Below are 27,695 nucleotides of genomic sequence, written 5' to 3'. Positions count from 1 at the left end.
ATACTCCTGACTCACTTGTTTTGCAACTGGAAATTTATACGTCTTAATCTCCCTCATCTATTTCTTTCCTACCCTTTCCCCTCTGGCAACCAACCACCGGAGGGGTTCTCTGTATTTATAATTCTGTTTCTATTTTGTTATGTTTGTTCATTTGTTTTGCCTTTTAGTTTCCACATATAAGTAAAATCATACAGTACTGGTCTTTCTCTGACGTATCTCACTTAGTATAATGGGGGTGGGGGACATTTGCTCTATCCCCATTGTTTCCCAGTTCAGTTTGTTTCTCCATGATGTTTCCAAGTGTCTAGGGAATCCTATCTCTTTGCCCCCTTTCCTGCCTCCCTTTGCACTCTGGAGGCCCAGAGGAATTGTTGGCTGTGACTGTGTTACTCACTTCTCTATATGGAATGGTCAGAACAAAAAAATAATATCAGGAGATATTTTGGCACTAATAGCATGATCTATCGCAAGAAAGATGAGCATTCTGCTCCAACCCATGAGATTTCCAAGGAGAGAGAGAGAGCCAAGACAGTGTAAATGAGAATAAGAAAAAAGACTTGATAAATATTATTAAGGACATGAAAGTTGAATTAAGCACAGTAAATGTACAAACAACAAAGCCACCCAACAGAAGACAACTTAAACGTTTGGAGGCTGCAACTGGCAGACTTCCAAAAGCCCAGAAGATGCCCCCAAAAAGAGAAGTGAGTCCCTGAGTTCTAAGCTAGTGGCAGCTGCATCTGCTGTTGCAGACTCCCTCCCTTTTGACAAGCAGACCACCAAGTCAGAGCTGCTCGGGGAGATCCAACAGCACAAGGAAGACTCAAGGGCACAGAAAGATGGAGAAAGACCTAAAATTAGTTTCAGTAACATCATGTCAGCTACGAAAGTTGCCAGATCTGCCACAGATAGAGTTAGTACGAGATCAGTGCATCAGATTCAGTTTGATGAAGGAGCTGATGATTATGTTGGCCATGAGAAGACCGTTGATCTTAGAAAAAGTTTTAGGCAAAATATATCCAAAGAGAAGAGATAAATACTTGAGCTTAAGGCAGTTATCAAAGAGGCATCTGAAACACAGAGACAGCACCTTCACTTTGGGATGTGGAATTTGCTAAGCATTTAGCTGCAGTCAGTGAATAGCCCTTCCAAAACAGTTCTGAAGAGATGATCCAGTAGACAAAAGAGGGGAAACTCTAGGAGTTTCTAATTAGCAATGAAGCAGGTTTTAATGACAATGGTTCAGAATTTCACAAACATATATTTCTCGATAAATACCTAAAGGATTTTCCGAAACAAGGACCAATTAGCCACTTCATGGAGCTGGTGACCTGTGCCCTTTCCAAAAGCCCATATCTGAGTGTTAAGAAGGTTGAATACATAGAGTGGTTTAGACATTATTTTAATAAAAACAGGACATTCTAAAAGAAAATGGCATAAAGTTCAACTGGAGACCATGGAAGTTTTTATTTCAAGCTACTGGAGATTGGTATTATAACCAAGTAAAATAATTTTACTAGAAAAAATGATAAGCATTTAAATATGGTTATTAGGTGGCAGGATTACTGGTAATTTTCCCTTTCTCCTTGAAGTCTTTTTATAACTTGAACTTTTCTTCTTTTTACAACTCACAGTATTTTACAATTCTGCTTAGTTTTATAAGTAAGAAAAAATAAAGCTAATTAAATTTACTAAAAGTCTCACTAATCAGATATTTTAACAAAATATTTTATTTTAAACTAGAGACAGAAGAGTTGCAACTATTTCTAGAAAATACCCTAGTTTGGTTTTCAAGTAGTACTGAAATGATTTTATTTAAATTAGTCTCTAAACCACATAAACTATTATACTAATATAGTAATTTTATAACTACTGATCATCTCTCATAAATAAAAGAAACAAGGAAAAACAGCACATTGCAGATGTAATCTAAATAACCTGCTATTCTAATTAAATTTGATCATGCTTTGAATTTCCCAAATTATGTTGTTTTTCTTTGAAAAGCACATTACTTGATAAAGTTGTTTTTCCTCATCTGGGTGGCTGTAAATAGCAAAAGAAGAAAAAAACTAGGTGAACATTTCCAGATTTTGAACATCCTAAAAGGTAACAAGTTCTTCCCTCATGCAGTCAAAATTAAAACATACTCTTTTGAGAGTTTTTCCTTCTTAGGACCATACAGCTTATCTGCTCTTAAAGATGTATTAAGAGATTCTATATTTATTTCTTTTTCAAGAAAGAGGTGCATCAGCACATGCCAAAAGCAGGCATTTCCTCAAAGATTACATATTAACATTTCAGATGAAGAAGAAAAAAAGAGAAAATAATATGGTAAAAAGAACTCTAGAAATCTTAAAATACATCTAGTTCTATCATGAGACAGCTGTATATCCCTGCTCAAGTCATTTCTCTAAAAGAAGGGGCTTTAAAACTGGATGATCAACAACTCAATTCAATCAGTATGTAATAAATATGTAAACAAACAAACAAACAAACAAAAACAAAGCATAAATACAGGACAGAAATAGAAATACAGACTTGTGGTTGCCAGGGGGGCGGAGGGTGGGAAGGGATAGACTGGGATTTCAAAATTGTAAAATAGATAAACAAGATTATACTGTACAGCACAGGGAAACATACACAAAACATTATGGTAGCTCACAGAGAAAAAAATGTGACAATGAGTGTGTATATGTCCATGTATGACTGAAAAATTGTGCTGAACACTGGAATTTGACACAACATTGTAAAATGATTATAAATCAATAAAAAATGTTAAAAAAAATAAAGTAAAGCATTTGCTAGTAAAAAAAAATATGTAAGTGCAAGATATTATATCAGATGTGGTGGAGAGTTAAAGAGACTAAAACACATCCATCTTGAAAGATTTTACAATCTAACTGGGAAAAATTTTTTTCAACACGCAAACAACCTGCTGCTTCCATGGTGTTACAGAACATATTTAAGTAAATACAAGCTTCTTTTAAAATTAATAAATTTAAAAAATAAGGGAAAGGCCAGCTCAGCATTCAGCTCATGATGCATTGCATAGCCAAACAGACTTACGTGGAACGTTCAAGTTTTAATAAAGTACATTATATTTAACAGTTCATGCAAAAAGATAATAAAAGGAAACATAAAGATATATAATTTCAAAGATAATTAGGCCCTAAAAGTTTACTTACCTTGAAAAAAAATTCCTTCAGAAAAGTTAATGTCTGCCTTATAGAGTCATTACTCACTTCAGTAACCCACTGACTATATCTGATTACTCTATGCTCTGGCTAAGGACTAAGAACTGCAATGCTTACTACTTGAATAATTCAGCCAGCAATGGGGAGAAAATTCTCCTCAAAAACAAATTCTCCACCAAAAACAGTGGTGAGGGAGAATAAAAGAAAATGGATAGGTCAGTAAACTAATTCAGAGAAAGCCTAAACCATTCATGTGATCCACAGAATTATCAAAAGCAATTCATCTTTCCCACTATAGAAACCAGGGAGAAAAGCAGTCTAGAAGCAAAAAGACTATCCCCCCCACCACCTTCAACCTTTCTGTCTAATGATTCAAAGAAGACAAACAAAAGCATGATGGATCATGTTTCCCAACTATAACATAGAGCAACTATTACTTAACCATGTAGTCAAAGTGAAGCACTTAACAAATAAGCAGAAGAAATAATGGTGTAAATAATAGGCTTAATGCAACCAATAAACAGAACTTACAGCAACGCATCAATTGTTTTAAAAGACAAAGTAACTAACAATCTTACATAGATTAGAACCATGAAGAGATCAATATTGAAATAATTTCTCCCTAAAAATTATTTTTTCACTTCAATGTATATTTACTGCAGACAAAAATATCTACATTCAAGAATGAATACAACAAAATTCTTCCCTCAATCAGTGTAGCCCAAATGAAGAACTGAACACATGCTAATACTCTCCTTCCACTTAAAACCCTGTGTCAGAAAACTTCTTTTTAATAGAATACATCTATAAAAGCACAGAAAAACAACAACAAAATAGCATGCCATTAGCAATCAAGATCACAAATACCCAAAAGGTATTTGTGGAATGAGCTTCCACATCTAAAGGTTATAAGCAGGGAATTCACAGAAAACGACCAGTAAGCACAAGATGCTCCTCTCTAGTAGTCAGGGCAGTGTAAATTAAAACAATGAGATATTTTATCCAGCAGACAGTAGAATATTAAAAATAATGATAAAGGTTTGGCAAAGATTTAAAGTAAAGGAACTCTTTTACTGTTGGTGAGAGGGTTAAGTTGAAAAAGTCTTTTTTAAAGGCAGTTTGTTATATCCACCAAAATACAAAATGTATATACCATTTACCCTGCACTTTCACTTCTAGGACTCTAACCTAAAGGAAGCATTTGCTTAGATACGTTCATGTATGTTTAGTGCAAAATCTCTTCACTGTTGGGGAAAATGGGAAACAATTTAAATAATCAGCAGATTATTTAAATGATAATAGAATGGTTAAGTGGATTATGCCTCATCCATACTATGAAATATCATTTAGAATTTAAAAGTATCTATATGAAAGTACCCCCAACCCCCACCAACAAAACCACATTGTTAGTAAAAAAATTTTTTTAAGTTACAGAATAGATATTATTCCTCAAAATTCCTAGCTTGTTTGAAGTATTTACCATCAGACTATAATACCCACAGTCCCTCTTTGCAGTCACCTATCTACCCGTCTGTCAGCTCCCCTTATTCACAGAAAAACTTCGCATCTAAGTTTCTGCGCAGCCACTCCAGTGATCATTTCTGAAGATTTCAGTATCAGTATAATCTGTTTCTTCACTTCCTTCTAAATAAATCTTCCATCCTACTTCAGTTATCTCTCCCACAGTCATAACCCAAACCTTGTCACATTCAACAACTAAACCACCTCCAAGTCTCAATTTTAAGCCTCTCACCACTTCCTAGCTTTTCAACTTTACTTGTATGCTAGTGACCCTACTTTTACAATTCCGTATCACCATCAAAAGTTCCAGTCCATTGACTCTCCCACTCTTACTGTCCATGCGTCCCTCATGCCCTCAACTCCTTCCTTAAATAACCTCCTTAAATAACCATGGTCCAAAACTAAAACAACTTCCTTGTTACATCTTCAAGTCCACTGCACCTCTCCCTCGATCACACTTCTGGCAAAACCCTAACCTTGGTTAAACTCAACACATTGCTTACTCCAGAAGTGTCCTAATTAGTCTTATTTCCATTCTTGTACCATGATGCAGAGACAGCTAGCTGCCTATCCAATATCCATTCTTTCATTCCTTACTAAAAGAACCCTGACTTTACTTAGGAAGTTAATGTACCCAGCTAAAACACTATGCTTCCCAGACTCCCCGGCAGCTAAAGGAAGTCTGTGACAGCGAACTATAAAAATAGGTGAAGTCACTGAGTGGGACTTTGGAGAAAGCTCTTTAAAAGACCCAATACAGCTGACATACACCCTTCTGCCTCAGCCTTCTGTCTAGATGTGATTCTAGAGAAGGACATCCATTCCACACCACACGGGAGACAGGCACACTTGAAGACGTCTAAATTTAAAAAAAAAAGAGAGAGAGCCTGATCCCCTGATGTCATGGAGCTGCCATATCAGACCTGGATAGCCTGTCTCCAGTTTTTTTTTTGTTGCTTGAGAAAAATAAAACTCCTAATTTATTTGAGTCATAAATTTTGGGTCTCTACTATTCTTAATTCCTAGGCCCATTACAGTTTATTCCCCACACAGCAATCACAGACCTTTTTAAAAGTGTAAGTCAGATCATATTACTGGCTTCCCAACACATTTAAAATAAGTTTAGGCCCCTTACCAGATAACTAGGCCTTCTTTGATCTGGCCTTCTTAACTCTCCCAGCCCATGTCTTACCAAATCCCCATTCCCCGCTTCCACCCAACACCTGCACGCTCAGATTCAGCCAAACCTCATACCTTTACTTGGCTTGCTCCTTCGCTTCTTTCAGGTAGCAACTCAGATGTTGCCATCTCTCAAAAAACAGTCCTTTTATGTCTCAAGTTTCCCTTCCACTCACCTATAACTCTTCTTATTCTATTTTATTAATATATATTGAATGGTTGTTTGCTTATTTACTGTCTTTCCCATTAGCGTGAAAAGGCCTCTATGCTCACTGTGCCTTCTGCTTTACCACTTTTTCCTACTTCCAACTCCTTGTTTTTTTCTTTACCTTTAAGCTGATAGCTTTAAATTTTCCATATTCTCCAAGCTTCTGAAAAGTTACATTGAAACTAAATATCTGCATATTCTGAAATTTTATTTGAGAACTTTGGTTCTTTTGATGTGTCCCCTGAGAATAATTTCTTTCTATGTAGAAACAAGCTTTGTAAGTGATTTAAAACAAAAACCAAAAAAAACTTCACAATAACAACATAAAAGTCAACCCAAGTCAACATGTAACACCCCCATTTAAACGAGGTCAAAGAATACACAGTCATTAAGCAGTTTTCTAATCTTTTCTCTTTAACATGACCTTATTAAATACCTATATTTTTCATTCAGTCTAGAATGCCACAATAATGTTATTGTCTCACCTCTTTCATGATGTTGTCTGATTCAGAGAAGTGGATTATTTGCCTGTATAAAGTATTAAATAAATATCTACATGTAGAATGATTATCTAATCATTTATGAACGTGGGTAGGGGATGGTGGTGAGGGAGAGTGCAAGGGAAGGACGACACAAATCTTATAGTATACTTCTTATTAGGAGCCTTTTTCAAGTCTTAATTCTCCCAAATGATTTCTAGACAATTAGCTTGAAAACATCAAAAAAAGATGATGTGGACAAGCTAAAAGCTTTCCCAATGGTAAACGAAAATTATTCCACTACCCCCTTAATGGCCTAAGTTACATTCTTCTGGAGTTCTTAATAGAGTGAAAGCAATAAAAGATAATACCAGCTTCTTGTAATTAGAGGAATCTTGCAAGATAAGGAAAAATAATACAAGCTATTATTATTAAAGCTTAAATGCTAGCTTTTAATTAACAATTAAATGCCAAGAATACCTCTTGGTGGCCAGTTTTGCAACAGGTATGTGACAGGCCCTGTGAGCTACATTTTCATCTTTGAAAGGACAGCTAAAAAGGAGTTCTTAGTTAAGGTTTACTCTACTTCCATTATAGCTACAAAATCTAACTGGACCAGTAAAAGGTGGAGTGGAAAAAGACAGGCTCTGCATTGTAAATTTTAAAAACCCCTAGTAAATCAAAATCTCCACTAAGCATTCTTTAATGTCATTATTGCCATCTACTTTAAGAAAATGAATGGCAGTAATAATATGTATACTATACCTTTCTCAGGCTTTCATATTCCTCACAAAGTTCCCCAGGCTTGCTTAATTTGATTGGTGCTCTGAATATAAACTCTGGAGAAAAGGGAAAGGAAAACACTTTTTAACAAAACTTTCTAGGAAGGAACCAAGATCTTGTCCTACTGTTGCCCCCACATCATAAACCACATAAAAACTGTGGTCATTAATTTGCATATTCATTTATTCATTCATTCATTTAACAAATATTTATTAAAGGGTATAAGCCAGGCACAGTTCTAAGCACCAGGGAGGAGCACTGAACAAATAAAGTCCTTGCTATCATGGGGCTTACAATCTTGTGGATGGAACAGACAATAAACAAGCAAGCGTGTATGTGTTAATACAACTGGCAGTACTAGGGGCTATGGAGGAAAATAAACGTAGAATGGAAGAAAAAATATATTTCATCCAGAGTAGTTTAGAAGGCTCTCACTGATAAAGTACCATGTTAAAAGACCTCAAGGAAAACTGTGTAGTTTTAGTTCAGTGTTACCAAGCAATATTTTAAATTAGCTAAAGTTTTACTCATAATACTATTTCTATTTCTTTTTCAACACTGCACCAGAATATTTTCCTACATGTAATCTATAAATATTTTCTGTACATAACTTGAATTTTTATCCTCAAAGCCTTCAGTGGCTTTGATCAGCTTATAGTATAAAGTCAAAACTCTTCAATATGTCACTCATGGTTCTCCAGAGACCGATCACAACTTTATCTTTCTAAAGTCCTGTATCTTTTAACTCTTGACTATCTGGTTACAATATATAAATGCCATATACTTTTAAACTTTTTATACTGTTTTTTCGGTTGAAATTCTGTTTTCTCCCCTTCTCTATATATAGTTTTAAATCTGAGATATCCAGGCACACAGGAGGCACAAAATACACACTGGTTATATAAAGAGATGATAAAAATCCAAGTTAAGAACAGGAATAAAAGATAAGTCCTAAATGCTATCAAAAAGGAGAAAGTACACACTTCTGCTTCCTTAAATGTTCATGACACTTCTATATACCCTATGTATATTCAGTGATTTAAGCATAGTATTTATTTTAAGACTTACTAATAACTCTATATCCCATTCAGGTTGATATTTGTTGCATAAAAGTAAGCTCCTCAAAAAGTTGACTTCTGTCCTTTTTTCAGTTGTCTCAACTATTTTATTTTTTAATTTTTTATTCATCTCAACTATTTTAGAAAGACTCATATGCACCAGAGAATGTGGAAGATACTCAGAAACATTGGACCTAATGCAGATGCAGAAAATTAACTTAAAGCTCTAGAGAAGCAGAACTCCAAGCACTAGAGAATTGTTAGACCCTGGGTTTGGGAGACAAACACTCCATCACCTTCACTACTTAAAAAAAAAAAAAGGCCTGATGAGTATTTTAATCATATCCCTAAGCACATTTCTACTTACAGGCAAATAGTATTTAAAAGTAGCTGCTTTAAAAGAAGAGGGAAAGAAGGGAGGGTAAAACAAAGCCCTTAAGGCAAAAAAGAACTTTTAATCCATTTATAGAGAAACTATTACATGGCAGGTACTTCATATCTATTTTCCCAGTGAATTGTCACAGAAACTTTATAAAGCAGGTATTTTATTCATTTTACAATAAGGAAAATGAGAGGTTAATGACTTGCCCAAGGCCACAGAAATAGTACATGGCAAATTTAAGAGAAATAGAAATAACAGGAACAAAGAGAGATATTACATAATGATGAAAAAGGCAACCCATCAAGAAGATACAATAATTATGAACTTGTATGAACCTACAACAGAGCAAAAAATAAGAGAAATTAATATATCCAAAATTATGGTAAAAAATTTTAACATACCACAATTAAAAACAGATCAGGCAGATCAAAAGGTAATAAAAATACAGAAAAATTGAACAATAAAATTAACAACCTTGAATATATATATTTATATACATGTATGAACCCAATGAACAAAATATATATGAAAGCAAACAAGGAACAATTGAAAATACACTAAGTGACAAAGAAGTTGCAAAAACATTTCAAAGAACTCATATTATACAGACTTTGCTCTTGGATCTTAGCTGCCATTTCCCAAGCCATGTTCTCTAGCTACCTGGCTGATTACCCTGGGTTACCCAATATTCTTTCTCAATAAATTGCTTTTCTGCTTAAATTTGCCAAAGTAGATTTCTGCTGATTAAAGCTAACAACACTGGCTGATTCTATTTTCCACATGGTACTATGAGATGACCAATAAACAAAAGTATTAAAACTGGTTAAGAAAAAAAGGAGAGAGAGAAGACAAATTAATACTAAGAATAAAAAGGAGGACCAAGATAGAGAAATTCAGGTGAGTTTAAATCTCCAGAGACTATTAAAACAATCCTTATAATGAAAGATCTTACATATATATCATTTTGCTTGTCTGCAAGTATATCCATAAATTGCTGAAATCAGAATTGCTATGTCAAAGAATATGTGCTTCTGTAATGCTGACAAAACCAAATTGCCCTTCAAGCCTATACGGACTTACAGTCCCACCAGCGATGCATGAGAGTGCCATTTCCTCACACCTTTTCCAGCAAAATGAGTGCTGAAAATTTTAGCTTTGCCAGTCTAATAGGTGAAATTCTGTATCTTATGTACTTACTTTATGAGTGAAATTGAGTACTTCTCATATGTTTAAGTAATTTGCATTTCCTTTGATAGAAAATGTATATGCATCTCCTTTACTCCTGTTGGAATTAACTTTTTCTTTATTTGTTAAAGCTCTCTCTATGTAAGGAAAATTACCCTCATGTCAGATGAATAGCAATACTTTTCCCAGTTTATCATGTCTTGACTTTGCTTATAGCGGTGATTTTTATGTAGTTATACTATCAAGCTTCTCCTTTAGTGGCCTCTGCATCTTATATCATATTTGGAAGGACATTCTTCAGGCCAAGATACAAAAACAAATTCTGTCATAGTTTCTTCTGGTACAAAGTATAAGATTCTTCTCATGTCTTCTTTTAAAGATACTAAATATTTTTATTTGGGAGCAACATAAGTAGCATAATCTTATTCAGGCTTTTAATAAGTCTACTATCCAACTTAAGGGACCAAAAATATTTTAGGGATAGCCTGGTAAAAATGATTGATTTTTACTTACTGTTGGAGAATTTGCTTTCTCTAAAATAGTTCTTGTTGACATTTAGAAGAAAATGTCCAAAGAGCTCAACATCTTCAATATATAGTGTAAATACTACAAAATTAAAAGCCAAATCCCCAACTTAGAAGCTTCCAGAGTCTTGGATAAGTTAGCCTTAACTTCCTCTTCTGTAAAATCAGAATAATACCTATCATGACACGCAATTATGAAGATCAAATGAATATACTAAGAATGAAAACACTTTGTAAACTATTTTAGCAGTGGAGTGGCATAGTAACTATAAAATTGTCTCTGGTGTTGGTGAGATAAAGAAATGGTAGTTTGGTCTGATTTATGAAATTGATACATTGTAACTGACTAAACTTCAATAAAAAATAAAATTAAATTAAAAAAAAAAAAAAAACCAAAGATAATGCCCCAACTGCTTTGAAACATGTATGAAAAGTTAAGTTCACTTTGGGATACTCATTAAGAAATCTCAAAGTTCATACATAAGAGCAAGTAGGAACTCAGGGTACTAACTGAAATCTTACTATGTCTTGACTCATTTGAGAGCAAAAGGTAATGGCAGGGGTAGAAGTGGAGTACTAACTTACATTCACCAAAATTAATAGTGATACAGATCAGCTTACTCTTGGATTAAGATTAATAATATTTAATGCTTTAAGAATACAAAATGCTACAGGGAACTACATTCAATGTCCTGTAATAAACCATAACAAAAAGGGAAAAACAGTAAACAACAAAAAAAAGAATACAATGTTAAATAGTCACTCTGTGACTTTTTCCCCCAACAGGACTTTGCTACATTAACTGGCATCATGCCCAAAAGCTCAAAATTTACATAGTTAACAAAGTAACTCTTGAACACAAAACCAGTTAGGAATAATAGGTTGTGAATTGGTCCAATGTGACATTAACTTAAATATTTAATCCTATTTCCTATTTTAGTAACACCCTCTAGAAATGTCAGCAAAGCAAAAAAAAAATTCCATTTTCCCCCCTATGGGCTTGCAAAAAATGAGTATTTAGAAATACCAAAGGTTCTCCTTGCCTTGTTCTCATCTATCAAACGGAAATTAAAATACTGGCCAAACCTACCTTATAGAAATGCAGAAGACCACAAATAATAGTAGTAGTAGTAATCAGTGAAGAACCTCTATAATAAATAAAAACAGCTAACATTTAATTAGAGCACACTATATGCTAAATGCTGCGTACATACACACACAGAGAATGCGGAAAAGACTTAACAATAGCAGGCCTAACTGCCTACCTTCAAAGGCCTGCTTACAAGGCTGGCCCTTGGCTGGTGCCTAGGAACTTGGATTTCAGGAGAGTTCCTACCCTCCCAGATTAGGTACAGGTTCACTGTACCTAAACTGTTTGTAGAAACAATGTAGTTATGCTGAATACTTTCTTTCCTGCTGGGAGTCTGGAATTTTGGTACATGCTAGGCAGACTATCCCTACGTGCTCAACCCCTGCTAAAAACTCTGGGCATCAAGTCTCTAACAAGTTTCCCTGGTTTTTAACACTTGTTGCCACAACTTGTTGCTGGGGAATTAAGTCCATCCTGTGAGACTCAACTAAAAGAGCACTCTAGAAGCTCATGCCTGGTTTCCCCTGGAGTCTCTCGCACGTGCCTTTTCCCTTTGCTGATTTTAATCTGTACTCTTTCACTGTATAAATCATAGCCATGAGTAGAACTATAAACTGAGTCCTGTGAGTGCTCCTAGTGAATCATCAAGCCAGTGTGGGGGAGGGTCTTAGAGCCCTCCTGAGACATACCTATACACGTATCATGGACTAAGATCTCTGTAGATCTCAGTTTCTACTGGAGAAATGAAGTGAATACACTAGAGACTTTCTAAAGTTAATGATTCAGTACAGGTATACCTTGTTTCAGTCCACTTCACTTTCTTGCACATCACAGATTTTTGTGGATTTTACAAATTGAAAGTTTATGGCAACCCTGTGTTGTCAAATGATGAACAGCCTTTTTTTGTACTAAAATATTTTTAATTAAGGAATGTACATTGTTTTTTAGACATAATGCTATTACACACTAATAGTGTAAACATAACTTTTATATGCACTGGGAAACCAAACAATTCATGTGACTCATTTTATTGCAATATTCGCTTAATTGCAGTGGTCTGGAACCAAACCTGCAGTATCTCCAAGGTATGCCTATAATAATATTTTTATTTCATTTTCATTTACTACTCAATAGGTTTCTCTAAATTCTGAAATACTCTATTAAAGTTTAATATAATGGATAAAAATGCTATTAGAATGTTAAACTTACATAAGAGTAGCTGTAACATCAAAATAATTACTTTGAAGCCTTATGAAATGTGGTGTTTCAATCCACCTGGACTATTATGAGAAATGGAGCAGAAAAAGGCCAGAAAATAAAAATCTCCCCCTTTAAACCACAGTCTTCTATAATGTCTCTTAAAGCTTACTGGAGAACATGTATACACTCAACGTTATTAATTATACTAAGATATTTATCAATCATGATTAACCTTTCAGGTTCTCTGACTTTTAGTAAAGAAAGGTCATTTATAATAAAATAGTTTCTGTCTGTGATGTGGGACTTCCCTTTTCTTCATTTTCTCTTTACTTCCCTCTGCCTTCCTAGAGTCATATATCAGCTTCTGCCACCCCAAAAGTTGAAACTATGGTTGAAATGCCTGCAATAGCATAAAAGCAGCTCAACAGGAGAAAATTTACATGACTTGGTATGGTGATGCCTTTTGAGATACAATATCAAAGACATGATTTATAAAATAAGTAACTGATAAGCTGGACTTCATTAAAATGAAAAAATTTTGCTCTGCAAAAGATAATGTCAAGAGAATGAGAAGAAAAGACAAAGATTGGACGAAAATATCTGCAATAGATATATTTGATATGACTGTTATCCAAAATACACAAAAAACTATCAAAACTTAATCAGAAAACAAACAACCTGTTTTTTCAAATGGGCAAAAGATCTTAAAAGATACCTCACCAAAAAAAATATACACATGGCAAATAAGCATATGAAAAAATGCTCAACATCCTATGTCATTAGGGAATTACAAGTTAAAACAAGATGCCACTACACCCCTAATTAGAGAATCTGACAAGAGTCCAAAACACTGACAACACCAAAGGCTGGTGAGGATGTAAAGTAACAGGAATTCTCATTCATTGCTGGTTGGAATGCAAAATGGTAGAGCCACTTTGGAAAAGAGTCTGGCAATTTCTTACAAAACTAACCACGGTTTTACCGTACAATCCAGCAATTGCATACTCCTTGATATTTACCCAAGTAAGTTGAAAACTTACGTCCATACAAAAACCTGTACATGGACATTTATAGCAGCTTTATTTATAATCACCAAAACTTGGAAGCAACCAAGGCACTCCTTAGTAGGTAAATGGATAAATAAACTGAGGTATACTGTGAAATTAAAGAAACCTCAGCTAAAACTGGGGCTGATCTGCAGGGAGAGGCTCATGCCCTACCATGCAACATCAGCTAGTCCAACTAAAAAGAGCAATGCACTTATTTATACCTCTGACAAGAAAGCGTTGCTTACTTTATTATCCAGCAGGAAGAAAAAACTCTCCATCCAACAACAGCCCTGCCAATTAGATACTGTAGAAGCCCAACCAATAAGAAGCCTACATACTTTGGACTCCCAGCTTCCTCCAAAGGGCTCTCTGGTTTTTACAGTCCCTCCCAACTCCCCTCTTTTCCCTATAAAAGCAAATTCCCCTTGTTCTCTGGATTTGCCTCTGCTCTGCTATAGTTTGCATATCCTGAATTGCAACTCCTCTGGCCACTCCTGAATAAACTCACTTTTGCTAGTAAAATAACTGGCTACTTTATTATTAAAGTTGATAATCCAAACAATGAAATATTATTTAGTGCTAAAAACAAATGAGCTATCAATACCATGAAAAGACATGAAGGAACCTTTAATGCATATTATTAAGTGAGAGAAGCCAATGTGAAAATGCTACATACTGTATGATTCCAACTATATGATATTCTGGAAAAGATAAAACTATGGAGACAGTATAAAAATCAGTGGTTTCCAGGGATGGAGAAGATGGGGATAAGTAGGCAGAATATAGAGGCAGTGAAGACTCTTTCTAATATTAGAATGATGGACAAATGTCATACATTTGTCCAAATCCATAGAATGTACAATGCCGACAGTGAACACTAAGGTAAACTACAGACTTTGGGTAATTTATGCTGTGTAACTGTAGGTTTATCCTTGGTAACAAATCTACCATTCTGGTGAGTGATAGTGGTAATGAGGGAGGCTATGTATGTGTTGAGGCGAGAGCATATGGGAAGTCTCTGTACCTTCCTCTCAATTTTGTTGTGAAACTAAAACTGCTCTAAAAAATAAATTATTGGAAGGGAAGAACAAAAGCAGAGCAACAAGATGTCAGAAGAACCAGAACATCACCCTCCTTAGTCCAGAGAAGTTAGTCCCAAAACTCACCAATCCCTCCACCAGAATCCACAGGGATTTTCAAGTGTTTCAGTAGCACAGAAACAACCACTCATCCTTCCTTCATCTCACAGAAAATACTAAAAACTACTTCAAGTGTTACTGAACTGCTGAGTATTTTAGTATTTATAAATGAATACAGTGGTAGAAGTACGTCCATAACGCCTGCCCTCTGACGACTACAGTTGACCCCTGAACAACACAGATTTGAACTGCACAGGTCCACTTATATATAGATTATTTTTTCTTTTTCCTCTTTTTTAAAAATGGAAGTATAGTTGATTTACAATGTTATATTACTTTCTGGTGTACAGCATAATGATTCAGTTATACATATATATATTCTTTTTCATTACAGGTTACTATAAGCCATTCGATATGGTTTCCTGTGCTATACAGTCGATTTTTTTCTCCCAATACATACATACTACAGTACTATATGACCCATGGCTGGTTGAATCCACATATCCATCATAAAGTTATACACGAATTTTCAACTGCGCAGGGAGGTCAGTGCCCCAATCCCCATGTTGCTCAACGGTCAACTGTACTATGTTTAACAAGAAGAGAAACTCTCTAAGGATACGATGCCCAAAGAATGACAAGCACCCACTGTGGCCAGTGACCTAAGCTGAGTACTGCATTCAGTCTAATCTGAACTGTAGGAGCAGCTCTACTTCCTTGATGGTTCTTCCTGAAAAGAATTTTCTATGGAGTGGGGTGACTGGTTATTAATAAAGGCAAACAAAACAAACTATAAGACAGGCATTTTGCTAATTGCACCAAACCCTAAGGAATAAAGTGTCACTGTCAAAGCATCCACACTAGATACAAAATTAGAAAAAGAACCGCACTCAATTATATTGGGAAGGCAACTAAACTAACAACTCTCAAATCGAAAGGTAATCACCCCTTAGTACCAGGTTATATTTTTACCCTTGTAGGATCAACTTCTTATCGGTGCAGTAGAATAAAAAAGAACTTAGGACTTAAGAGTCCCAAGACCTAGATCCTAATTTGAATACTCCCACTTACTAGCTATTTGTCCTTGGGAAATAAAAAAATCTCTTTGGCTAATTTCCATCTCTGTCTCCACCATCAGCATCATTCTGATGGCTGGCAGTTACCTTATGCCAAGCCTATTTCTATGCACTTTATATTTTTAACTCATCTAATCTTCATAATGACCCAATGGGGTGATGCTATTATCCCTATTTTACAGATGAGGAAACTGAAGCACAGAGGATTTAACTTGCCCAAGGCTACACTACTATAAGTGAAAGAGCTATGATTTAAATGCCGGCAATCTGGCTCCAGGATCTGTGCTCTTACCCACGATGCTTTATTATTACCTCCTTTATCAAAAGAAAGGGGGAAAAAAGCTGAACAACCCTATATAACAATGGGCAAAGGACATAGGCAGTTTATGGAAAAAATAAATTCGGAGGACATAAACATATTAGAATATGCTCAATTTAACTCATATTGAAAAACTTTTGAAACAAAACACTTATGTATCAGAATGGCAAAGATCAAACAATTTGATAAAAACAAGAGTTAGCAAGGGTATCCTTTATCTTAATGATATATCACACATGTGTACAAAGATGTACACACAAGAATATTCACTACAGATCATTAACAATTCTTAAGACTGGAAACAACCTAAATGTCCTTCATTTGGAGACTGATTTAATAAATATGAGATGACTGGGATACTACAGATCTATTTCTATAATGTCTGTTTTTATTCTTGGTCTGATTTCTTGGCATACCTGGTAATTACTGTTAGAATGCCATTCATTGTGTATGAAAAACTGTAAAGGCTATGGATAATATTATATTCCTACAGAGGACTTACCATATTCTCTGGCAGGCAGTTAGAATGAGGGCAGATCACCTCACTATCCAATCAGGACCTGAGCTGATTCAAGGTTGGCTGCAGTCTTTGTAAAGCTTGCAAAGCTTGTTCTACCCTAGTTTGTAGCCCTCCAAAGATCCAATTGAGAGCCTGGGGTATTTATCAAGCCTGCCTTCCTTGGAAGGTCCTGAACTGTTTTTCCCTCAACACTGAAGAAATGCTAAAACAGTGCTTTGCTTTTCATTAGTCTTCTGTGAAGCTTCTCAGCCTTTTACTCTGCACAGTTTAAGAATCTGCAAATGCCTCAAGAGAAAAAAAGCAGGTGGAGAGGCTGGGGTTGGGGGCAAGGGGAGATGCACCTCCTTTCTCTCTGGGATCTTGGCCTCTCAAGTTCTGGTTGCCTTGGCAGCCCTGAACTATAATTTTTGTTTCCCCAGACCCATGAAGAAAGCTCTGCTGGCTTTTCAGCCTCTTAATAGCTGTACTCTCTCTTTGCCAAGAATCCACAAATGTCTGAAGTCCTGGCTGCCTTGGCAACTTACCAATGCCTTCATATAGATTTCTTTTTTTAAAATCAAGCTTTTCTAGTTATTCTCAGCAGGAGTTTTGGTCTGCTACAATCTGCTCCATCATAGCCAGAAGCAGAATCTACATTCTTCATAAGCAGTGGAGAAGACAAGATTTTCATCATGAAACCACAAACCACTACTAAAGAGGGAACGAGCAGTGAGGAAGAAGACAAAAGAAGAAAATATTCCTTTGAGAAAGTCAAGAAAGGAATCTAATAATGGTAGAATATGTGTGGGTCAAGTCCTAAAGAAACTTACAATTTAACTAGGGAATGAAAAACATACACAAGTGAAACAACTATAGAATGTCAAAGAGTTATAAAACTAAACACCTAAGTGCTGCATAGAAGAGCATGAGGTAGAGGTGCACAACAGCAAAAGAAGACAATGAATCAAAGCACATCTTCTACAACAAAACATATGTAATACAGAGACACACAGGAAACAAGAGGCTATTATCCATATTAATCTCAAGGTTACCTGTTTATACTGCCCACTGAACTTTGAACTACTCAAATGGAATACCCAAAAAGAGAAACTTTAAGGTTAAATTAAGCATACAATTTAGAAGTAGGAAGGTGGAAACATGGGAATTGAACCACAAATGTGTTCTAAAACCACACTAAAGTGCTTTTCACTTGATATACCATTTTTTATTTACTGCTAAATCTCTAAGAGTGCAGATGACAGCCAAGTACCCACTGTCTTAAACTAATGCAATTGCTCATTTAGCCCCTTGCCCAAGACAAGTAACAATTTACAGCAGGCAATATAAAGAGTGTTTACCTGAGAAGAAGCAGCACACAGAGAAAAAGTTAAAAGCTAATAAAATGTTCACATCAAATTTTAAGGCTGTTTACCTAAGTACCATAATTAACACCACAGATTACTACTACATTAATTTAAACTGTGTTTTAAAACAATCCTTTGGCAAAAAACTAATGAAATCAAAATGCCACAGCCCACATACGAAGAACTTACCAAATGTTTGTAACTTTTGACCTAATAATTTCTAGGACTCTATCTATGAAAATAATCTAAAATATAGAAAAACTTTTACATAAAAAGATTTCATTGCAACACTGTTCATAATTGCAAAACGAAAACAGAATGATCTAAATGTCCAAGATTGAAGGAATGATTAGGCTAATTATGGACAGTATACAATGTACTATTATTCTGCATCAGAAGTACATAGAAAGATTTTTTAAATAATATGAGATATTGCTTTAAGAAGAGAGGAAACCATTTAGGATAAATGAGAGATGCAAGTTGCTAGATTGAATATGCCTTGTAATTTCAAACAGGAAGAAACATTAAACATAGAACGGCAATAAGAAATGGAAAAAGAAACAGCAATATAACTGTAGAAGTTACAAAGGGAGAAGAAGAAAATATTAGTGACAATGTATCAAGTTATCATACATTAAGTGTGTAAGAATAATGGAAACTGTTATCAGGGATCAGGAAGTTAAAGAGGGAGGTGAGCAGTGAGGAGGGAAGTGCTGTAGGAAGAGAAAATACACACAAAAAAGGCATGAGACCCTTTCCCTAAACCATTTATTAATATAGCTTAGTAGCTAAGACAATCTCATAAAGTTTTAAGAAGAGATTTAAATAACTGTAGAGATGATGAGAGATGCAAAGTTACAAAATAAACAATTACCAAATCAATCTTACAAGCAAACACTGCAATAGGAGAACAAGGGCTGGGAAGGGCAGGCAAGGCTTAGGAAGGTGGGATGAAGCTGAGTCCAACTGGTAAAACTTAGTTAAGTGAAAAGATGGAAGAAGAGCAATTCACATGAACAATAAAGCATGATCAAAAGTGTGTTAACACTACTGAACTGCACAAGTAAAAGGTTAAGATGGTAAGTTTCAAGTTACATGTTTGTTTTTTTAACGTGATTTTCATTTTCTTAAAGTGTGAAGACTGGATTGTGAGGAAATATATTCTGTTAAAACAAAGTTTATCAGAGAGTTGTATAGGCCAGAAAAGTAGGTTGGGGCCAGATTACAGAGAGCCTTCAACATTAGGCTAAGGAATCTAAACTCATCCTGTCGGCAACAATAATACTACCGTATTTAATCTTATTAATATAGTAAAACTATTAATAAACAATAAAACCTCAGTTATCCAGCATATTTGGGAAATAGGATGTTCTTTAATTCTTTGTAGTAACAATGCCAAATTTGGGCAGAATCTGCCCCACAGTATGGGGGAGCTACCTCAGGGATTGTCAGGAATGCCTAACTGCCTGAGTTGGTCATTCACTTAAACATTTTTTCTTAATATAGCACTTTACCAACCACACGAGTATGCCTGGTAACTTCCATAAGTAGAAAGATCCCAGGCTGTGGAGACCAATCAGACTCCATCACTTACCAGTGTAACACTGGGCACACTACAACTTCTCTAGCCCTGTTTCCCCATTTCTCAAGTAGTAATGAATGATTAAATATGAGTTAAAGCAATGTCTGTCTGGTACAATGAGGGACATATAATTGATCATTAAATGTTAGGTACTTCCTTATAAGGAAAAAAATTCTACTTATTTTCAGGGATAGAAATTTCTCAGAATTGTAGGAAAGTATAAGGAATTCAATGAAGAAAAATGGCATCAGAGTTTTTTATATATATATTAGTGGGGCAAGTGGACAATGCTTATTAAGTTAGCTGCTAATAAAAACTAATCATAAATATTCAAATTCCAAGTTGTATCTTGCTTCCTTAAAGATTTAACCTGATTTGTACTTTGATCTGGAGAGAATAATGAGGAGTCCTAAGCAGCATGAGTCGTGTAGACTCATGGCTAGACAGTAAATATTTTCGGCTTTGCAGACCAAAAGGTCTCTGTGACAGCTGCTCAATTCTGCTGTTGTAAGCAGCCATAGACAATATGAATGAGTATGGCTGTGTTCCAATAAAAATTTACAAAAATAAGCCTCAGGCTAGATCTGGACTGCTAAATGTAGTTTCCTAACCCCTGGTGTTATAGATTGAATGTTTGTGTTCTCCTCAAAATTCATACACTGAAACCTAATCCCCAATGTTACAGTATTTGGAGGTGGCATCTTGGAAAGGCTTTGCCCTTATGAATGGGATTAGGGCCCTTATAAAATGGACCCCAAGAGCTCCCCTGTCCCTTCCATCAAGTGAGGACACAGCAAGAAGACAGCCATTTATGAACCAGAAGGCAGGACCTCATGAGACACCGAATCCATCAGTCATGATCTTTGAGTTCCCACCCTCCAAGACTGTGAGGAATGAATTTGTTGTTTATAAGCCACCCAGTTATAAGCATACCAGTCCATGGTATGCTGTTATCCCAGCCCAAACTGACTATGACGCCCTGATTAGAAAAAGACAAAGAGAGTAGAGATCAACAGGAATTGCAAAAGCTGATATTAAACAAGCACGGAATCAACATGTAAGATTCCTTGTTGACTCCAGAAATAGCCCAAACAAGGCACAGTAAGGCAGCCTGCACTGGATCAGCACAGTCAGAGCATGAGGCACACAATAAAAGAGGTCACAAAAGCAAATGCAGGTATAGGAATGCTGCAGACATGATGGCTATGCAGACCGAGGCAGGCCAAGACCACGTGGTTGTCCCCATCACTGTATCACCACCATCCTGGTACAAAAGCCTTTGGACTTAACTTTTGCACTTTTTTGAGACAAAGAATCATCCACAATAGTCCATAAGGTAGAATGATACCAAAATTAGAAAGAGTGCAAGATTTGGAATCCTATCAACCTGCATTCAAATCTACTACCCACTGGCTTTGAACCTACCAGTATTCATCCTTGCTAGGCCTGTTTCTTCATCCATAAAATGGGAGTAACACCTACCTTAACAGGTTGTCTCATCTACTCCTCCAGTACCTACTTGGTACAAATTCTGTGAATATTAAATGGAAGCCTAACTGGCCTGTCTCTTGGACTCTGTCTTTCGATCTTCAACACTGCTTCCCTAGATCTTTATAAAGCAGAGACCTGACCCTATCACCTCCTGCTAAATAACCTTCATTGGCTTCCCTGTGCCTTCAAGATTTAGAAACAGAACCCACTCTCGCACTCCAGCCACATCTTCTACCATTCTCTAAATACTTTCCCCTCCCCAGCCTTCACACATATCACTATTCCTCAATATGCCATACCTTGTCTCCTCTGACTTTATCTATGCCACTTCCTCTTCCCAGAATGTTTATTCTCTTTTTCACGACATAACAACTTGTTCAAAACCTGGTTTACTACCCTCTCCTTTGTAAAGTTTCTCACTTCCCACCCAGAGAGAATCACCTTAGGCTTCTGTGGGTCCTCACAACATTCTTGACTTACCTCAACTGTAGTAGCATTTATTACCTATGTTATAATTACTGGTCTCTGCCTCTGATTCCCCAAGCTAGGAGATTTTCTTGAAGATAGAGATGATCTCTAGGTATGTGTCTCAGGGTGAAAAAGTGGTTTAAACTTGTTGTTGTTGTTGTTCAATGAACCAATGAAAAGTGCTTTAATACCAGCACCATTTTGTCCTAAGGTCTTTTAAAGAATGTGTTGTCTGAAAGAAGATCAATTTAGTAGAATTTTTCTTTATAATTAGGGCAAAGATAAACTTTAGTAGAGTCCAAGTAAACTCCAAATTAATGCAATCCAATCTTTTGAGGTTTTTTATAATAATTTTACAGAACCAAATGGTAGACAAAACACAAGAAAAATGACAAAACAGATGTAAGTAAAGGGAAAATAAATCCACTATTATTCAGAAAAATAAAAACCAAAATTGGATATAAGTTGCCTTCAGGCTTAAAAATTTCATTGTACGTGCATGTGATGAGAAAGACTGGCTTGACAGCAGCAGTTCGTGAAAAAAAAAAGTTCTGTTGCCTACAAACTCACTAAGAGCAAGGCCAATGCAACCTTTGGTAGTATTGGTAAGAATTTAGCATCCAGATGGAGAAAGAGTAAATCCTACTAAAATTTGCACTGGTCAGGCATTATTTAAAGCATGAGGGTCAGTTCTGAGTGGCATATTTAAAAATGAGCAGAAGGATAAAGGACTCATGACATATAATCAAAAATGTTTTTAAAGTATTTTTGAGGACTTTTTCCTGTATTAAACATTTACTGAGTTTCTAAAAAATTTTAGGTACCACATGAAGCACTAAATACACAAAGACATAATTCCTGACCTCAGAGAGTTCAGTGTAGTGCCAGAGGCAGACAAAAAAACAAGGAACTGAAATCCAGTGACATGACAAATACACATACTCACATGATGGCACAAGGAAGGTAATCAACTCCTATTTGAGTGAGAAAAAAATTCACAGAGCACTTGTTTCACCTGGGTCTTAAAAGATGAGTCTAATTTGACAGGAAGATAAAAGGGGAGAGTATTCCAGAATAATTATAGGTGACAAAATTCAAAAAGGTTTCAAAAACTGAGTAATACAGCATGACCAGAATCTTGGGAAAGGGAGAAAGAGGACCAATGAGATGAATTTGAGAAGTTTAACCTAAAAATTTAGATAGAAATAATGTTCTTTAAATATTTGAATACTGAGACTAGGGAAGCAGATTTTGATTCACTAGAAACTTAACTTTCAAACAATTAAAATGATCCAAAAAGAGAGAGCAATGAGTACAAAGTCACCAGAATGGGGGGAAGTTATTTCTAATCATGCATAAGATCAACCTTCCCCTGGTATGCTAGATCTCATCTCTACTTACTAATGATATTGAGCATCATTCCAAATGTTTATTGGCCTTTCCGTTCTCCTCTTCTATGAAATGTCTTTTCAAATCCCCTCATCATTTTCCCAATGAGGTGTCTGTCACTGTGATTCGTAGTTCTTCATGTATTTTAGACATTAACCTTTCATCAGTTATTTCATTGCGAATATTTTCTCTGTGGTTTATCTTTATCTTTTATCATGTGGAAGTTTTGATGTTAGTGTGTCCAAATTATGTCTTCTCCTTTATGCTTTGTATTTTTTGCTTGTATAAAGAATCCTTCCTACCCCATTTTCATAGAAATACTCCTAGTATTTTCTAAGTTTTACAGCTTGACTTTTAATCCATTTGGAATTAAATTTTGTGTATGGTGTGAGGTAAAGAGCTAATTTTTTCTTATTTTGTATAAAGTCAGCTAACTATCCACAACAACTGAAAATGGTATCTTTGCCCCACTGATGTGTAATGCCACCTGTCATCTACCAAATTCAAACACATGAAGGTATGTTTTTCTTTTTCCTTGACCAATCTTGCCTGAGATTTGTCTATAATACACATTCTGTATTAATATCTTCAATGAATTAGATTTTAATTTTATTAATCCTCTTCACTGTTTGTTTTCTACTCCATTAATTTCTATTCTTATCTTGATCCTTTCCTATCTTCTTCCTTTGGGTTTAATCTGCTGTTATGTTTTTCAATTGGCTACTTAATAATTTTCAGCCTTTCTTCTATTCAAATACCTTATAGATTCTAGGACATAAATTTTTCCATATTAGTATCTCTGAAATTGGGATCTTTCTCACACTTGGAGTTTTACAATCCTACTCAGGCAGCAGTGATGGTGCCACTGTCATTGCTTATATATGCAGGAATGTGCACAATTAAAGAATAAGCTCGCAAAAAAAGTAGTAAATTTGTGGTTATCCCTTGTGGTATGACTGGACAACAGTAAATTTTCAATGTTAGTCAACAAACCTATTACAGACCATCTAAAGACCTACAAGTCTCATCTAAAAACCTTCTGGTGAAGGGGAGGGGATAGTTCAGTGGTAGAGTGTGTGCCTAGCATGCTCGAGGTCCTGGGTTCAATCCCCAGTGCTTCCATCAAAATAAACAAACAAACCTAAAAACCTTCTGATGATACCTTTTAGCGAGTTCAAGAAAACATTACCATCAAAATTTGATGGGTGCCAGCACTTTGAAAGAAAATGCTGCAGATAGCCGTGGAGCATTCTTAAGAAACGTATCACCAATGCTCTCAATGACATAGTGAACAATACTATGTAGAAAAACACAACCCTCTACAAGTCAGTCAAAAAATAATTTAGAAGAATCAGACTGAGTATGAAGTCACAGGAATATTTTGATTTATTACTTCACTTCCTTTTATAAATATATGCATGAGTGATATACTAAATCTATATCTACATAAATTTATTAAGTGCTCTTTTAGTAATGTAAAGTTAAAAAATCTAAGTGATAGGAAAGCATTGTAATTGGAAAATAATAGTCCATCTCACGAATGACATCTTAAAATTCAATGAAATATGATACAGGCACTTAAATTTTCCTCTTAGTATTGCTTTATCTGTATTCCACAGATGTTTTCAGATAGTGTTTCCATTGTTATTTAATTCCAAATATGTTCCAATTCCCATGATTTTATTCTTAATCCATACATTATTTAGAAGTTTTTTTTTGTTTTTACTTTTTAAATTTCCAAACATGGGCAGGAGGTGGGCAGAATTGGTTATATTTGTTATTAGTTTCTAATTTTATTGTATTGGGGTCAGAAACATGGTATACATATCAATCCTTAGTATCTAGTGAAACTTTCTTTGTGCCTAATTATGTAAATGCTCCACATTTGTTTAAAAAGAATGTATATTCTCTGATTTGGGAGGTGTATGGTTCTATGTATGTGCAATAGATCAAGTTATACATTGTACTTCTTTTCTTTAGTGGTTACCCTTAAATTTTTAATATGCATTTAACTATAAGCCTAAAAGTTAATCAATATTTCTATCCTCCTCCTGAACTATATATAACTCACTAATACTGATCACCTTCCCTCTCAGCTTACAATTTATCCTTGTCTGATATTTTACTTCCACTTTGGTTTTAGCCCCCACAAATTAGTCATAATTATTTTTGTTTTATATAGTCAATGCTTAGTTTACCTACCAATTTCTTTGTTCACCATGACTTCTTGTATCCTACTTTCTCCCCTAAGTTACATTTCTTTCTTCTGGAAGTATATTCTTTAGTGTAACTGTTCTTTCAGAAATAATGTGGTAAAGTCTCTGTATTTTTATTTATCTGAAAATACTTTTATTTTGCCCTCACTCTTGAATGATAACTTAGCTCAGTATGAAATTCAAATCTCTCAACATTTGGAAGACATTATTCAATTTTCTTCTGGCCTCTGTTGTTAAGAGACATCTGCTGTCAGTCTGATTCTTACTCCTTTGTCCTTCTTTTCTGGTTGTTTTTAAAAGTGTCTGGTATTGAACAGTTTCACTGCAATGTGTTTAGTTGTGGGGTTTGTTGTCTTGCTCATTTAATTCTTGCTAGGCTCTCAAGAGTCTTAAGCCTAAAGATTCATGTTTTCTTTATTAATTTCAAAAACTCTTAAGTCATCATCTCTTAAAATTCCATTTCTCTTGTTTTATTTTTTTTTCCTTCTGAAATTGCTATTAGATTTCGGTCTTTTTGCTTATTCTTTCATTTCTCCACCTCTTTCACATTTTCCTTCATCTTCCTGTTCTGCACTCAGATTTCCGCATATCTAACTCCCAACTTACTATTTTCATCTGTGTAAACTACTGCTTAACTTATTTACGGAGATTTTTTTTAACCTCTGGCTGTATTTTTCATTACATTTAGTTCTTTTTCAAATGTACCTGTTTCATGTCTTATTCATTTACTGGGATGTCAATTAATTGTTTAATGTGCTAATTTAAACTATCTTTCAAACTGCCATTCTCCTATCCCAGTTCTTAGAGCTATAATCCTCCTGCTTGTTGTATCTACTGACCTTCATTTAAGGTAGAAAACTGTTTCCTTGTGTGTCATTTTTCATTGTAAATTCATCTTCAGTTACACTTATTTCTTCTGTAAGAATCCCTCATGGCCTGAGATATGGGAGTACACATTAGTGTTGCTTTTCATTTCTCCAGGTGACCCAGGGGTATCACTGACTTGGAGCCAGTTTTTACACTAATTTCTCAGCATGGGGATACCTGAACCATATAATGTAAACTCAAATCCCAAAAATGAGCAAGGCATAGTTCTTGCGCTTCAAATTCTCAGGGACGCTTTTTTCCATTTCCTTTTTGCATAAAGCCCAGGCAAATAAAGACAATATTTCTTATTATTGCCTTGCTTCAGTGGGAAGATTCCTCTCTAATCCACCCTTTTACCTAGGATGCAACACATCAAGAATCCCAGCTTGATGCAGAAGTCTTAGTTTTGGTTCTTTTTTTCCACACAGTTAACATTCAGTCACTAGGAATAGAAAACCAGAAATAACCCCTCATTCCCTTCCTTCATCTTTGTCCAGGGCATCACAGCATGAGCTAGAGGGCTTACTGAAGTTTTGGTTTTTCGTTCCATTTTTGTTTTTGGAATCTAGAGATTTTCCTGTCTTTCCTGTAAGCTCAGAAATGCACATAAAAGACCTGTTGTATATCATCCAGCTTTTCTGGATTCTTGTAGCAGCAAAATCTTCAGCTAATATCAGTTAGCTGTCTTGCTAAAAGAGAATTTGGGATCTCCAATACATTTGCTACATTACCCCCATAGGAGTGATCTCTCTAAAATGGAAAGATGAACTCCTCTTTAAAACTCTTCAGTGGATCCTCCCTCCCTAGCATGGCATTCCAAGTCCACCAGTATCCAGTAATTGCTTATTTCTGCACTTCTGCCCTCCTTCCACTCTCCCACATGTACTCCATGCTCCAACTACGCCTATATGCAATCCCTAGAACTCTTTTTGTGTAATACTCCTATGCTTTTAAATGTATTGATTTCCCTCAGTTTTATTCTGCCCTCAACCACCTACTTAATACTCATGGTCAAGTGTCTGCCTTTCACTGAAGCCATTCCTGACCCACCCAAGCTGGGTTCTCTTTTTTCATAAAAATATCTACAATTCTTGAGCTCTTTATATGCTAATAATTCATCCTAATAACTCATTTAGTCTTAAGAACCACATTATGACTCTGCTACCATTACTATCCCCATTTCCAAAATGAGGAAACTAAGGTACAGAGAGGTTAAGCAATGTGCCCAATGACACACAGCTATAAATGGCAGGCCTGGAATTTGAACACAGATAGTCTGTCCTCAGACCCTGCTGCATTAACTTGCTCTATTAATATATGCCATATTGTCTTCTACAATTACATCTTGCATTAGTTATTACTGTACTTATTATACCACATTCCAGCTGCATGTTTATATATCAATCTTCTCAACTACACTGACCTTAAGAGAC

At 35.5% G+C, this 27,695-nt stretch overlaps 1 protein-coding gene and 1 pseudogene across 2 annotated transcripts in view; one reads left to right on the top strand and one right to left on the bottom strand.

Moving 5' to 3' along the window:
- Positions 1–27,695, bottom strand: part of RNF169 (ring finger protein 169) — an 82,284-nt gene that overhangs the window by 49,123 nt on the left and 5,466 nt on the right. For both annotated transcript variants that reach the window (XR_010383421.1, XM_031460337.2), the window contains exon 2: positions 7,347–7,420. Coding sequence is in view for 1 of the 2 variants with exons in the window: in XM_031460337.2 (XP_031316197.2) it covers positions 7,347–7,420 (74 nt within the window). In the remaining variant the exon portion in view is untranslated. The remainder of the gene's footprint in view (positions 1–7,346; positions 7,421–27,695) is intronic.
- Positions 258–2,331, top strand: LOC105098016 (small ribosomal subunit protein mS31-like; annotated as a pseudogene).

The sequence above is a fragment of the Camelus dromedarius genome, chromosome 12 (genome assembly GCF_036321535.1).
Source record: "Camelus dromedarius isolate mCamDro1 chromosome 12, mCamDro1.pat, whole genome shotgun sequence".
In the NCBI taxonomy this organism is placed as follows: Eukaryota; Metazoa; Chordata; class Mammalia; order Artiodactyla; family Camelidae; genus Camelus; species Camelus dromedarius.
Note: the sequence above shows the minus strand (reverse complement) of the source record. Positions and strands in the feature narration are given on the sequence as shown.